Below are 13,609 nucleotides of genomic sequence, written 5' to 3' on the forward strand. Positions count from 1 at the left end.
GTGACAACGAACACACTCTCGAACTGCGTCTGTGGACATCACGGATAACCACGGATGACTTAATCGCGTGTATGCAAGAGATTGTCGCCCAACAGCATCCGCCAGAAAACATATGGAGGAAACCGAATGGGAAACAGCCGACACATCGGAATTACCCTGACTACGTAGATAAATTGTCGCTTCCCCCCCCTCCTGACCACTCACCTTTCGTTATATGCATTTATCAAGTTCCAGCTGAAGAAGAGGAGGTTAGACGTCACGATAGAAGGCGTGTCATAGCCCTCCCTTATTAAAGCTATTTTACAACAGAGCGTTTAGTTGGTCTGTGCGAACTCCAATTTGCATTTCAGATAATAAAACAGCTTTAACGCGATGTGTGATGTAGGCTTGCCTTTGCTGAATCATGAAATTGACTGGAAGGTCATGCCAATGCAAGTCATTCTTTAATCCTTGTCTTCTTCTATACCAAGGTAATATCATCCTCCTGTCGCTTAACTTCCCCTAGGCCAGCCGTAGTGAGTTCGTCCCACGTCACAGGAGTGCGCCCTCAAGCTTGGTTGTAGGAAACAAACCTCAAGATGTCCATGGTAGCTCTGATTATACTTAATAAGCAGTCGCGAACAACCGACAGAGTCGGAGGGCTCCTCCAGCATACGTTTTGGGAAGGAAGTAACAACTTGCCACAAAAAACAGCGTTATTCGAAATGTTACACAGGGCCTCGGTCTCGCACGGCTTCTTTGGGACGGTCTGTGTTGAGCACTCAACTGATCTGGCTTAAGATAGGAACCAATGGTGGACAGAATACGGCAGTGAATTATCGAGTTTCATAAAATCGGGCAGTTTCTTTACCACTGGCTTCTCACGAGGAAAGTCATTTAATAACAGTTTTATAACAACTGGTTGATTAGTATTCCGTTTAACGATACTGTATCAACTGCAGATTCTATTTAAAATTGGTTATGTACGGTGAACAGAAAATAATTTAGAAAGACGTTGCCTTAGGAAAATCACGCATACCTGGGGATAGCCGTGTGTTTTCGTCCATTTTCGTTTGTCAACCAAATTTGTGTTTTTTATTGCCCCACACACACACACACACTACATGCCGCATATTGTAATAAGATTTTCATACAATATTCTCCATCCTCCTACGATTTCAGCCTTCTTAAGTCCAAATATTTTGCTCAGCATCCTATTCTGAAACACACAAAATCTTGCACCCACGTACAAACTTACAAGTGTGAACTAGGCTTCAAGAATATCACGTGATTATTTTCCTTGTTGTGATGTAGGATGCCCTCAGGTACAAGTCTCTTTCAGTCATTCTCTGGTTAGGCAGTGTTCGGTTGTGCTGAGGGATATAATTTCGTTCGTGCTACTACTGTTCAACAGATGGGTTCACTCGTACTGTGAGAACCGGTGTGTGACGGTCTGGTATCTCCAACGAGTTAAATAAGTTCATAGTTGAACATTCAATATGAATCCTAATGCGATGCGCCGAAACTTCATTATCATAGTGACGTGCTTCCTTGTCCCTCGGGTAGACATCGTGGCTGCGCAGAAAACGGGTTCGTATTTGAATTAATGGTGTTTACTTATTTATTTATATGTTTAATACAGTTCTAGGAAATATTCGGAAGTAATGAGTGCACAGGAAAAGGACGTTCATAATTTGTACTCTTCACCAAATATTATGAAGACGGTCGGTCAGGTCAAGGAGTATGTGATGGAAGGTCATTTGACACAAGGAGAGCTGAGAAATGCATACGAAATTTAGTCGGAAAACAGGAATAGAAGACGTACAAGGTGGGAAACTAGCATAAATGAGTGGATGTGCTGTGGTGATTGAAAAGCCACTTTCTATATCACCTGGATGGTTCGTCATGTTGGGATCACAACTTCAAATTTGCAGAAAATTGAACGTGATATGTATTCTTATGTTTACAGTCCGGCCACAGCTTCTACACTTTACGGATATCCTTTCCATTTTCATACAATTCCTTCCTACACCTTGGTCTCTCAAGTGGCTTCTGTACTCCATGTTTTCCGACAAAATATTCTTTACGCATTTATTATCTAATGCATGCTACATGTTCGCCTATCTGATCCTAATTGATCTGAACACCCTATTATGCCATTATGCATTCTTATCCATCCTATTCCTGCTTAATAAATATAATATGAGCATTTTTAGTAAGAACACGATTTGTTTATGAAAGTATTATAAATATTACTCTAGAATTATGAGTGCGAGCAAAGACTAAATAATATTAGCATAGTTTCAATTTATATTAATCTCTTAAATTATATTCCGGATCTTAAAGCAGTCTTGTAGGTGGTCACCGTCGCTTCGGAAGAACTTACCACTTCCATACTCAGGCCAGTTAAAATTACTCAGCGTCATAATCAAGAAACACACAATCCAAATTCTCAACTTGCTCACATCAATGCTTTTTGTGTTCAAATAACACTTGATTGCGTTTCCCAGAAAGACCCGGGTAAAATATAATAATATCATAAAAATATGCATTACAGTATTATGTGCATAACGTTAGTTTATACTGTTTTTATTTACTTATTCTTTTGTGTCGTTCCTTGTAAACTTATTGTGATGATGCAGCCACTGTGACGAATAGAGAGACACGCATTAATTAACCTTATGAGTATAAGCGTGTTCAAAAATATTCGTGAACAAAAACCTGTTGACTAAGAAGCGGATGCAAAATTCTGCTGACGGTAACATGCATTTCAGGGAGACGACTGTCTGAATGTCTTTCTGTCCGAAATGCAGTGCACTAATTCTTCAACACTAGGCTAGTTACGTAACTACAATCCACAATGCCGCTCAATGAAGAATATCGTTTCGAGACTAGATTGATGTTGGGGTACAGAAAGGTAAAGTTGCTTTGAGGTTCTCTCGACGGCGAGTATGAAGATGGCTGTCTTCCGGGTTGTTGCCAATTGCAATCTGGTAGACGTTTACCGAAGTTTCAAAGGTGCTTGCTGCCGCTATCATCAGACTACAAGGTTCAACAACCCGGAAGTCAGTCATATTCGAAGGTAAAGTCCCTAGGCACTACATGAGGATGGATGGGGAAGTAAAGGTTTATGTTCTGAACCTGGACATTAGGTGGACTCGTAGATTTACGTGCATATTCATCATCTAGCACTTAGGTCACTTGTTAACCTGATCTTCTTTGAACAGCCAAAAACTCTATTTAAAGGTCATCTTCGCTTTTTAATCCAAGCAATTTGAAATTTTTAATAGACTAGGAAGCCTGTATCTTTCCATTCTGTCATGTAATTGATTTTATATTTCAAAAATTTGTCCAGTATAGGTTATTTCCATTATTTTAGTTAATGTAATATGTCTCCCTCTCTTTCAAGTATATTTCGTCGTCGTCGTCATGAATTCAATTTCAGCGAGCTTAAAATATTCAACACTTAACTTGTAATGTGAACTTCCTTTTTAAACGTAATTAATTATACCACCTGGGAGATGAGGTACAGATGAAACGTTAGACCTGATTAAAACGGGCCTTACAAGAATAGGATATAAAGGTATGGACTGGTTGGCCTGATTCTTGATAGGGTATAATGAAGAGATTTCGCGGGATCAAATTTTTGGATTTCATAAAAACCTCCGTCATGATAACCAATTTCCAGGACGATATACGAACCCAGGACCTCCCGGATATAAACGAGGAGTGTTACTCACTACACATGAACACTCAATATAATTGTACCTCGCAACAAACTGAATTTCAACATTTTAGGGAAAATCGCAGCCTAGTGATTAACACTGCTGTTTCGTAATCTGAAAGTCTCAGATTAAAATCTCGGTTAGGAGACGGGATATACTGAGTGAGGTTTAGCGCGGTTTCCCTCAGTCATTCCGGTATAGTACCTTAAATCAGGTCGCTGCCGCTTCCTTCCACATCCTTTCAAATTCGTTATTCAATAATCACCGTTCGGCACTCTTTATCCTTGGCTACTAAGTGTTGCTAATTTAAACATAAACACAAATAAATAACACTTTAGCTTAAAATAAATTGACTCTTCGTAGTTTCAAATAGGATAATCTCCACCAAGTAAAGGCGAAGTCTCTACAACATGACGATACGTCGTCAATAAAGCGACATTCAGTCATGGATGGATCCTTTGTCTTTCTCTGCTTATTGGAAAGTATACCTGTTTTCCATTTTCCATTTCTTGCTGTTGTATCCCGAGATCAGTAGCACGTGGGTTACCAAATCGGTTATTAAATTCAATTATTATTCTTTTCAGTTCGTTCTCTTACGCCAGAGTTAGATGTCGAATTTTTAAGTGTTTTTCGGATTATCTTCGTTTTAGAAGAGATTATATATATATATATATATATATATATATATATATATATATATATATATTCTGGATCATTTCAGTTAGGTGGTTGTTCTGAAGATGTTGACGATATTATCTCCGATAGTCCCAAGTAGTAGAAATGTACATCATCTATGGCAAACGAAACGAACGAGGCTTTTACAATCTGAAGTAGTTGTATTTTGGAGTAAGTTCTGTAATGGTCGTTAAACATCCCCAGTTCAAATCCTGGCCTGGAGAGCGGATATATTACGGTTTTCGTAGTTTTTATTAGCCATTCCAGGCAAATCCAGGGATAATATCTCGAAGCAGGTCGCAACCATTTCCATCTTTTCCAGTTTATTATACATTAATCATGTAATCAGTCGACGTTATATTATCTAAGATACGACGTCGTTAAATCGTAAATGAATCAAACAAGATGACAGGAAAATAATTGACTAGATCAAGGTTTTTCTTTTTCGTGCCCCATATGGTCACGGAGATCTGCATGGGCTGTGTTCCCGCCGTTGCATGAAGTTATTTCTGGAAATGTTTTAATTCTTCGCAGACAGGCAGTAACACGTCGCGGTTTAATGGGCACCTTGTTGCAGCCGTGTTGACAAAGACAGAGCAAACGGGGACTTAAGAATACGTCGGAGTCGGAAGCAAGCTTGAGTTAATGTGCCCATGGACGAAAACCGGGCAATGTAAAAGGCTGAAAGCTTCAATGTCAGTTTTTGTCACTGAGAATGGGATGCACTTTATTCCCATCAACTTGTAAACCCTTTCACAAAGGAAGGTGGAGTAGGGTAAGGGTAGAGAAGAATAATAGCATTCCATAAGTGGTCAGTTAAAAGGACAAAAATTCCACCCCAACCATTTAATGGGTCTCTCTTCACCTGCGTCCTTTTCTGGGTAACAGGGAAGCTTTCAGTGCCAGATCTGATGATCTGAGTAAAATGCTGCTAAATATGTTTAAATATAGGATAAGACATGTGAAATTTAAATTACAATTGTAAAAATTACAGTATTATTCTTCAGGGTTGTGATGTCATGGTCACACAGTAACACAACTCAGAAGAACATCGTCGTATTAATACATTATCACTTGGGAGACGTATGTAAATGTCGGAAGATAATATTAAGATTGTTTTTAAGGAAACAGGATGTGAGGGTGTAGAGCAAATTCATCTAGCAGTGACTGAAGTTAGCTCTTTCAAATGGACCCAGCTGAGTAGGTATCACTTTTCCCTACACCGGAGGAAGAAAACATCCATTTTTTTTTACAATACCAGATGATGGACAAAGTCCAAAAACTCAGTAATCCAGATTGTAATACACCATCCTCAGAACCCTTTACAGTCAACAAAAACAAATTAATTTTCATTTTGTGCTATTATTCTAAGCCAGTGGTCCCCAACCTTTTTGTGCCTACGGGCACATTTGAGAGTTTGAGATCTTGGCGGGCACCAACCAATTAACGAAGCCAAATTTTCTTTTCTCTGGACAAATCAGATATGGACACCAAATATTACACAAATCAAAAATACGTAGTTTTATAAGTACAATTATTATTACTCAAGTGGGAAGTTAGTGTGATGTTTGGCACTGCATTTCATCGGCCAGTTTTTCAAATTTGGTGTAGGATGACGTTGCTGCTCGCAAACAATCGTCAAGATGGGCGTCATTAAGTCGAGATCTGTGCTTTGATTTTATAATGTTCATGGTTGAACGGCCTTCATTATTCAGTGTAACCTCTTTCCGTAATAACGCGGGCACCAAAAAAAAAGCCTTGGCACCGCGTTAGGGACCACTGATCTAAGCTATAATTATTGTCCTACTTTGTTTCATTTGCTTGTACTGGATGCGACAAAATGAACAGTTGTGTTTATGCACTCAATTCTGTTGTTTGTGTGTTTCAGAAGGAGATTTGTGTCTACTAAAGAATGGCAATGTTGGTATTTGTCAGCAGTTGACCCAATGTGTAACAGCTGTTCATAAAGCACTTCAGGGGGATAGACCCATCGTCTGCAGTATTAAAGCAGACATGCCCATTGTTTGCTGTGGGGAGGCTATTCAGAATGTCATACAGAGGCCTAAACCTTCACAATTTACAAATGAGCGCTACTTTCTTGACACTGTGACATACGAAAATTATCCTATTAGATATCCCAGGCAGGATGATCATGAACCTTGGTGGATAGTAGAGAAGCCATTTGTTGAAGCTCCTGTTGCACCACAAAAGCCACAATTCAGCAACAATAATAATGGGAACAACAATCACAAACCAAGCAGACCTAACTCTGGAACTTTACACAGTCCCTGGTGGATTGCAGAGAGGCCATTCACTTCGGCTTCCCTGCCCCCGCCACCACCACCACCGCCAACTAAACAAACACTGAAGCCTACTACACAGCCTTCCCCACTTAATATCAGAAGACCAACTCAGAAGATGAGTGAAATAAGTAAGTTTAATCCAAGTACACAAAGTTCATGGGAACTATACTTTACAATATATAACTTTTATTTATAAGAATGGTTTAAGATTTCTGTCTTCTGGGTTGTTGCGTCAGGCAGTATGACCTCTGAAACATTGGTTAACATCGACCATACTACACAGCGCAACAACCCAGAAGACAGAAATCTTCATACTCACCGCTGTGAAAACCTCAAATCTTACAATGGTTTATTACTTTGATATGTTTAATCCAACCCAACAATATGAATGTTAATGCCACTGTCTTCTCTTAAAAATCACACACTAAGTTATGCTTAAAATTCTGGAACAGTGCCAAAAAACACAAAGGCTACCATGAAGTATTCTCAATATGTAAGAAGCATTACTTCCTGACAGTTACTTCTACAAATATGTGTTGAGCCAATGGCAACTTAAAAGAAAATGTTAATGTCATGATGATTTTTGGTTTAGTGTTTCATTTGAATACCAAATGTAAATATTCTTTTTTCACATATTGCTAAAAGTAAATACTTAGTTTCATGTGATGTATTTATTGTTTGAGTTTTACAGATCATAATGTAAATTAAATGTGCATCAGATATAGTTTAATCAGCCTCTTCCAATTTTGAAAATCTTATTTCCTTCTCGAAACATACTTAAAGATTATAAGCATTTTTATTTTATGTATACTTTGTTTCTGGCCCACAAATTACACCATACTTTCATCTGAACACATCAGCGATTAGTTATGTATTTTGAAATAATTTCATTAATATGCTGTTAACAAGGCAGGTTAAATACAAGCATTTTAGTTTGCTTCAGTTTCCAGGAATAATTTGAGAATGTTTCTGTGAACATACTTTGAGGCTCATTTCTTTCTACTTATGTGAGACTTATTTTTAGAAATATGCACTACTTACAACTTGTGAAATTTTTTTAGTCATTCTGTGGCTGTTAAAAATTCAGTTCAGAATCAACAAACGTTCAAGGAATTAGTACAGTTGTTAGACCATTCTGGCCTTAGTTAACCAATAGTCATCACTTGGTTTCTTGTAAGATTTGAAGTTTTCACAGCAGTGAGTATGAAGAATATTCATCGCCCTGAAGACGGAGGCAGTATGACCTCTGAAACGTTGGTTAACATCGACCAGACTACACAGCGCAACAACCCAGAAGACAGAAATCTTCATACTTGGTTTCTTGTTCCAGTTGGTCTATGCTTTATTGTTCATTTGAAGTCTGTCAGAATTCTGTGAACATAGCTTCTTCTTCTTCTTCTATGGCCTCCTCAATTCTCCTCTTCCATTCGGTCCTCTGTTAGGTCCGTCTGTCCAGGCTTTGATTGAGGTTTCGAAACATCTTCCTTTTTACGGTGCAAGGTTGTTAGCCTTGTGACCAACCCCCAACCTGGAGGACCAGGGTACCTGTCTCAGTCTGACCTCTCCCCCTCGACCAATCTGGCTAGGGAGGCCCTACCTACCAGTAACTATGCTACCGCCAGCATAGCTCTTGGGATCACTGCTCCCTAATAGCTACAAATTAAAATTATCAAACAAACCAAGGAAGGTATCAGGCTTCCCCTCTGTCAACAACAGTATTCAACCCATAATTAAATGAACTAAACTGACTGTATGCCTTACAATGTTTTCAAGGTATACATTTAGAACAGAAAATTAAGAACCCAAAATATGTTAGCTCTCCTGTTAACTGTGTTGTGTGGTAATGGACTCAGAACAAATATTGAATAAACTAAAGATTAAATCTGTAATGAACGAAATTTTGGAAATCACAAAATCATATTCAGGTATAGTCCTAGCTAAACAAAGCAACTTTGTTCTGTACAAACCATTTAGGAATCATTAAGGTGTAACTTACTGACAGAATTTTATCTGCAATATTAAATAAAAATGATAATACAAATTATTTTCTGCTGTTAAACTTAGTGTTTAATTGGGATGAAGCACTGTGATTGTAAGCATAATATAACATAGTTTATCATATATCAAATGGTAATACCTAAGGTATAAAAGGATCTTCTTGAAAGTATGCCACATTGAACAGGTTGTCATTTTGAAATGAGACATGACATCATTTACTGTATTCAAACTTTATTGTATAAAGGGAACAGGCAAATATTTTTGTTTGCTCTGATGATTCAACTTCATTGACTTACATTTAGCATGTCTGCTCTGCATTCAGGAGTCTAAATTCACCAAAACTCAAGGTCAAATATTCTGAAAGATTTTCAGTATATATCTCTAGTGGAAAAGGTGAGGGAAAATGACTTCACCATCATAAGGGTTGCACTGTATAATGCAGTAATACTTGTTATTTTTGCTCACTGATTCTTTTAAACTAAGTGAAATTCTCCTTTAATTATCCTTCTTGATTTAAATTCTGCATTGCTTATTATACAACCCTAATACAGATAATTTTTCATGTTATAGTTTAAATCTCAATGTTAATCTTGAAAGAGTGATTATTTACAGTATTAAACACATTAACTTCAATAACATTTCTTTCAACTCATTTTCTCCTGAAAAAAATACTTTTCTCATTTAGATCTTTATGGTTTTCCCTGCTGAAATTACTTTTGTGTGTGTACAATTTTCTAGAAATGTATCCTCCTTATTAGGAATATTACTGTTACAGTATAGTACTATCATAGTAGTATTTTTTAAAATTGTAGTAACAGATTTTACACCTTTGTTGAAGTATGGATATATAGCCCATAAATTACTTTTGTTCTGTGAAATTAATCTTTCAGTACAACTATGGATATCTAATTACTTTTCTAAATGCCTGATTTACTGACTTCATACTTTTGATATTTAAATATGATTCTAAGGCTAATAGTGTATTTTAAATTAGTAGATATGGAATTAATAATTAAGTTACACATAAACTCTCATACATACTGAAATTTAGTATCCATTCTGTTTCAGAATGTAATGAATATTCAAGGCCGGTGACGTCTACGATTGCAGCTCTGCCTCTAGTGCCTGCCCCTGAGCCTATACATGTTGAGATACCAAAGTGTGACTTCACCAGTGTGCAATTAATTGTGGGCGGTGAAGAAACAAAGCTCAAAGAGTTTCCTCATATGGTAATGAGACGTTAACACAATTCTCAGTGTCTGACTTTTGAGTTTCAAGCACACACATACTGCAAGAAACAACACATTTTGAGACATACATGAGATGTTTTTTAAAAATATAATTCAGTGAATGGCAAATTTTCAAACATAATTTAAAGTCAAGACTGGACTTCATCAGTCCTCATTTAATTTAACTTTACCTTTAAAATTATTCTGAATAAACTTTTAGCATCAAATCTGGCCACACTCTACCAGAGTCCAGAGAAGGCAGATTAATTAATAAGCACCCCAAACCTCTTAAATCTTTCATATTAGCAAAACTACATCCATAGATGCAGTATTGGGCTTTAGATCTAGAATTTCTTCAGTGCTAGGTTAATATTGAGCTCAACCCCTGAATCCTGAGAAAGCCAGGTCATACATTGTACTTAACTGTAATGAATAATTATCTTTATTTATAATATGATTACAGGCTGCATTAGGTTATTATGAAAATGGAAACATTGACTGGAAGTGTGGTGGCTCTCTCATCAGCAAGTACTTTGTACTTACAGCTGCACATTGTGCACCCAGAAAGTAAGTATCATACAACCAGGGGTATGATGTGATGCGTTCACATAAAATGTTAAAGAATAATTTATCATCTTGAACATAAACTTGCATGACTAAGGGATTGTTAACTCACCTCCCATAATGTAAAATTATTTTCATAATTTGCTTCCTAAATTTGCTGAAATACTGAATGATTTTCTGTTTGAAATTCTTCAGCACTTAAATTAAATATAGGAATTATCCAAGTTGCTTCTAGCAAGGGTATCTTGTCTCTGTATAGTTTATATAAATTATCTTGCAAAGGCATGTGTCCCATCTACAAGATTCCTGTTGAAAAACATGGTCAAACTTTCAAGTATCACATATAAAAATGTTAATAAAGGAATAGAGAATCAGATGCGTGTTCTGTTGCTTGAATGGGGTTGAAATTGTTTCATAACTGAAAAGCAGTACATGAAACATAAGGAGCTCAGATTTTTAGTGTCTGGATGATAATAGAGAAAAGGGAAAGAATAATTAGCTAAACTAACTACATTAAAATTGGACATCTGATAGCACAGTGTTACAATAAAGTATGAGCCTTCTTTCCCACAACCCCATATTCAGATTTAAGTAGGCTTGGTAGAGATGAATTTGTGCTAGACTGATGAACCAAGATAATTACCACAAATGTAATTAGACGACACATGAAGCAACAAGACCTATTATAAATTTAAATATGGAAATATTTCAAGGTTCAGGCATTTAATTAATTCTTCTGGTAATTATTCTTCTCCTAGCAATCCACCTACAATTGCACGGCTGGGTGACCTGAATCTGAAACTATCCAATGAAGGAGCAAAACCAGTAAACTATTTAGTGGTGAATATTATTCGTCATCCTGATTACAAGCCACCTGCCAAGTATAACGACATTGCCCTCCTCAAGTTAGATCGTCCTGTCGAATTTAACGAATTCATTCGGCCGGCATGTCTCTATACAAGAGATACCTTTGACATTAATAAGACAGTCGCCACAGGATGGGGACAAATTGATTTTGGTAAGAGTATAATTTGCTTCATGACTGATAGGATAGTGAAATTGGGGAGGTTGTGATAAGCATAACATGTGGCTAATATGGAGAAACAAGGATGGGGAGCACTTTGAAAAGTGGTCACTTGAAACACCAAACAGGATGTGAGGATACTATTAACCCAGATTTCGGTAAATAAGTTGTCAAAATGGATTAGGACCATGTCCAATGACATGCTTTGGTATTAGTGGTGATGAAATTTGGGAGTGTCAGTTAAGACGGAGAAACTTGCATGGTTATCACATTAGCAATACTGATTAAAGGGAATTAAAAAGTGGGCATGGAGCAGCCTCTAATGACATGGTATTCTTGTGTACACTCTCTCCCATTACTCACTGGCTTACTTACATGCTAAAATAATAACAAAAGCTGTCTTTATGAACAGAGTAAAAATTAACACATAGAAGCTGGTGATAACATTTGAAATCAAAGCCTCTGTATTTTTTAATACTGACTGATGTAAAGTGTTATCTATCTTGACAATGTTCACAGCTGAAAAAAAAAGTGATGTTCTGCTCAAGGTAGGAATTAGCATCATTGACAACAAGTTGTGCAATGAATTGTACAAGATGGATGAGACTACCAAAAAACTGGGAAATGGTATTGTACCATCCATGATGTGTGCTGGTGAACTGGAAGGCGGTAAAGACACGTGCCAGGTCAGGTGACATACTACTTACATTAAATGGTAAAACAAATTTTTATTAAAGAGATCTGCAGCAGAATCAGAACAGACGATGCAATCACATTTTGGATACACAAAGTTTAGAAAAATTCCTTGTTCTCCTATTTTATTATGCCTTTATAAACAGTAGTAGAAGATGACAAAAAATTATCAGAGCATTCTTGTTTTCTTTTGAATTTTCCCCATTAACTGCATACTGTCACCAAGATCCACTGAATAACATAGTGACTAAAATAGTCCAAGGAACAAATAAATACATAAAGAAATAAGTGAAGCACACCCAAAAGTCACAGTATCTATACATCAATGGTGGGCAAAGGTATCACAAGCTAAGTACAGGTCCATGACTTGCATAGCATCAAAATCAACTGTAGGATACTCAAAGTACACAGTAAAACTTTGAAGTACAGTCATAGCCCAGTGACATATTCTGCTACAGTTCATACAAACATGTTCAAATTATGTAATGCTTCCAGCATACAGTAAAATATCTATACAACAAAATGTGTGTGGAGGTTTCTTGGTAGTAAAGTACAACTATTTCACAAAATAACAATGTATTTATTGGTATTATGGTAACAACTGTTATGAAGCTGTTGCACATTTATATGAGATATTCAAAATACTTGTCCTAGACAAAAGTACTGCTTGGAAATAATGAGAAAGAATCCTACTCACAACAAAATATACCCATGTTCAAGAAGCTAGTAAACGAAACAATTTCTGTAACTGTATAATTAATCACCATGACAGTTCATTATAATCCAGTAATCAGAGAGAATCTTCATATACATTTTAAGAGATTAATGGAGGTAAATGTATATAGTTCAATAACCTGATGTTTTGAAAATGGTACTTGAGTCCTTACTGAGATTATATTTGAACTGTAAGATAAATGACTTTGTTTCAGGGGGATTCTGGTGGGCCTATTCAAATCACAAGGCCCAATAACCGATGTGTTTACAATATAATTGGTATTACTTCATTTGGAAAATTCTGTGCTGCAAAGAATGCCCCAGGGGTATATACCAGAGTATCCTCTTATGTGCCATGGATTGAAAATATTGTATGGCCTGAAGAATAAGAACGTGTGATTTCATACTTTACTTGTTTGACTGTAATTCATTTTATTTTGTACTGAAATGTATTTTACTACAGAATATTGTTTACTGTGATGCTGTATATTAAAACGTATACCTGATACTGGAGATATTTATATGTCAGATATTCCACCTGTAAAGCTGTTTTGTTGCGATATTCATTTGTACATTTCTGTCTTCTGGGTTGTTGTGCCGTGTAGTATGGTAGATGTTTACCAAAGTTTCAGATTTCATACTGCCTCCGTCAATTAAGTGTATTTAATACACTTAATTGGGGTGGTTATCTCTTTGTGGCCAAGA

The 13,609-nt window shown here is 36.7% G+C and overlaps 2 protein-coding genes across 2 annotated transcripts in view; one reads left to right on the forward strand and one right to left on the reverse strand.

The window, feature by feature from the left end:
- LOC110834635 (uncharacterized) overlaps positions 1–13,609 on the reverse strand; it is a 42,369-nt gene that overhangs the window by 28,242 nt on the left and 518 nt on the right. The window lies entirely within an intron of this gene.
- On the forward strand, positions 1,069–13,412 carry LOC110834340 (serine protease snk). The gene is made up of 7 exons (XM_022073442.2): positions 1,069–1,569; positions 6,268–6,810; positions 9,749–9,909; positions 10,373–10,476; positions 11,232–11,491; positions 12,017–12,183; positions 13,120–13,412. The coding sequence occupies exons 1-7, from the start codon at positions 1,479–1,481 to the stop codon at positions 13,291–13,293; spliced, it is 1,500 nt and encodes a 499-aa protein (XP_021929134.1). The 5' UTR covers positions 1,069–1,478; the 3' UTR covers positions 13,294–13,412.

Source organism: Zootermopsis nevadensis, unplaced genomic scaffold (assembly GCF_977971745.1).
Source record: "Zootermopsis nevadensis isolate Lab colony 2312 unplaced genomic scaffold, Znev_1.0 Znev_ptg000011l, whole genome shotgun sequence".
Classification (NCBI taxonomy): Eukaryota; Metazoa; Arthropoda; class Insecta; order Blattodea; family Termopsidae; genus Zootermopsis; species Zootermopsis nevadensis.

Bases quoted from the DNA above. Each gene is read 5' to 3' on its own strand.
- LOC110834340 (XM_022073442.2), top strand. From the start codon at position 1,479: ATGAATCCTAATGCGATGCGCCGAAACTTCATTATCATAGTGACGTGC. The intron at 1,570-6,267 runs GTTCGTATTTGA...TGTGTGTTTCAG, and splicing joins CGTGGCTGCGCAGAAAACGG to AAGGAGATTTGTGTCTACTA. The intron at 10,477-11,231 runs GTAAGTATCATA...TTCTTCTCCTAG, and splicing joins GCACATTGTGCACCCAGAAA to CAATCCACCTACAATTGCAC.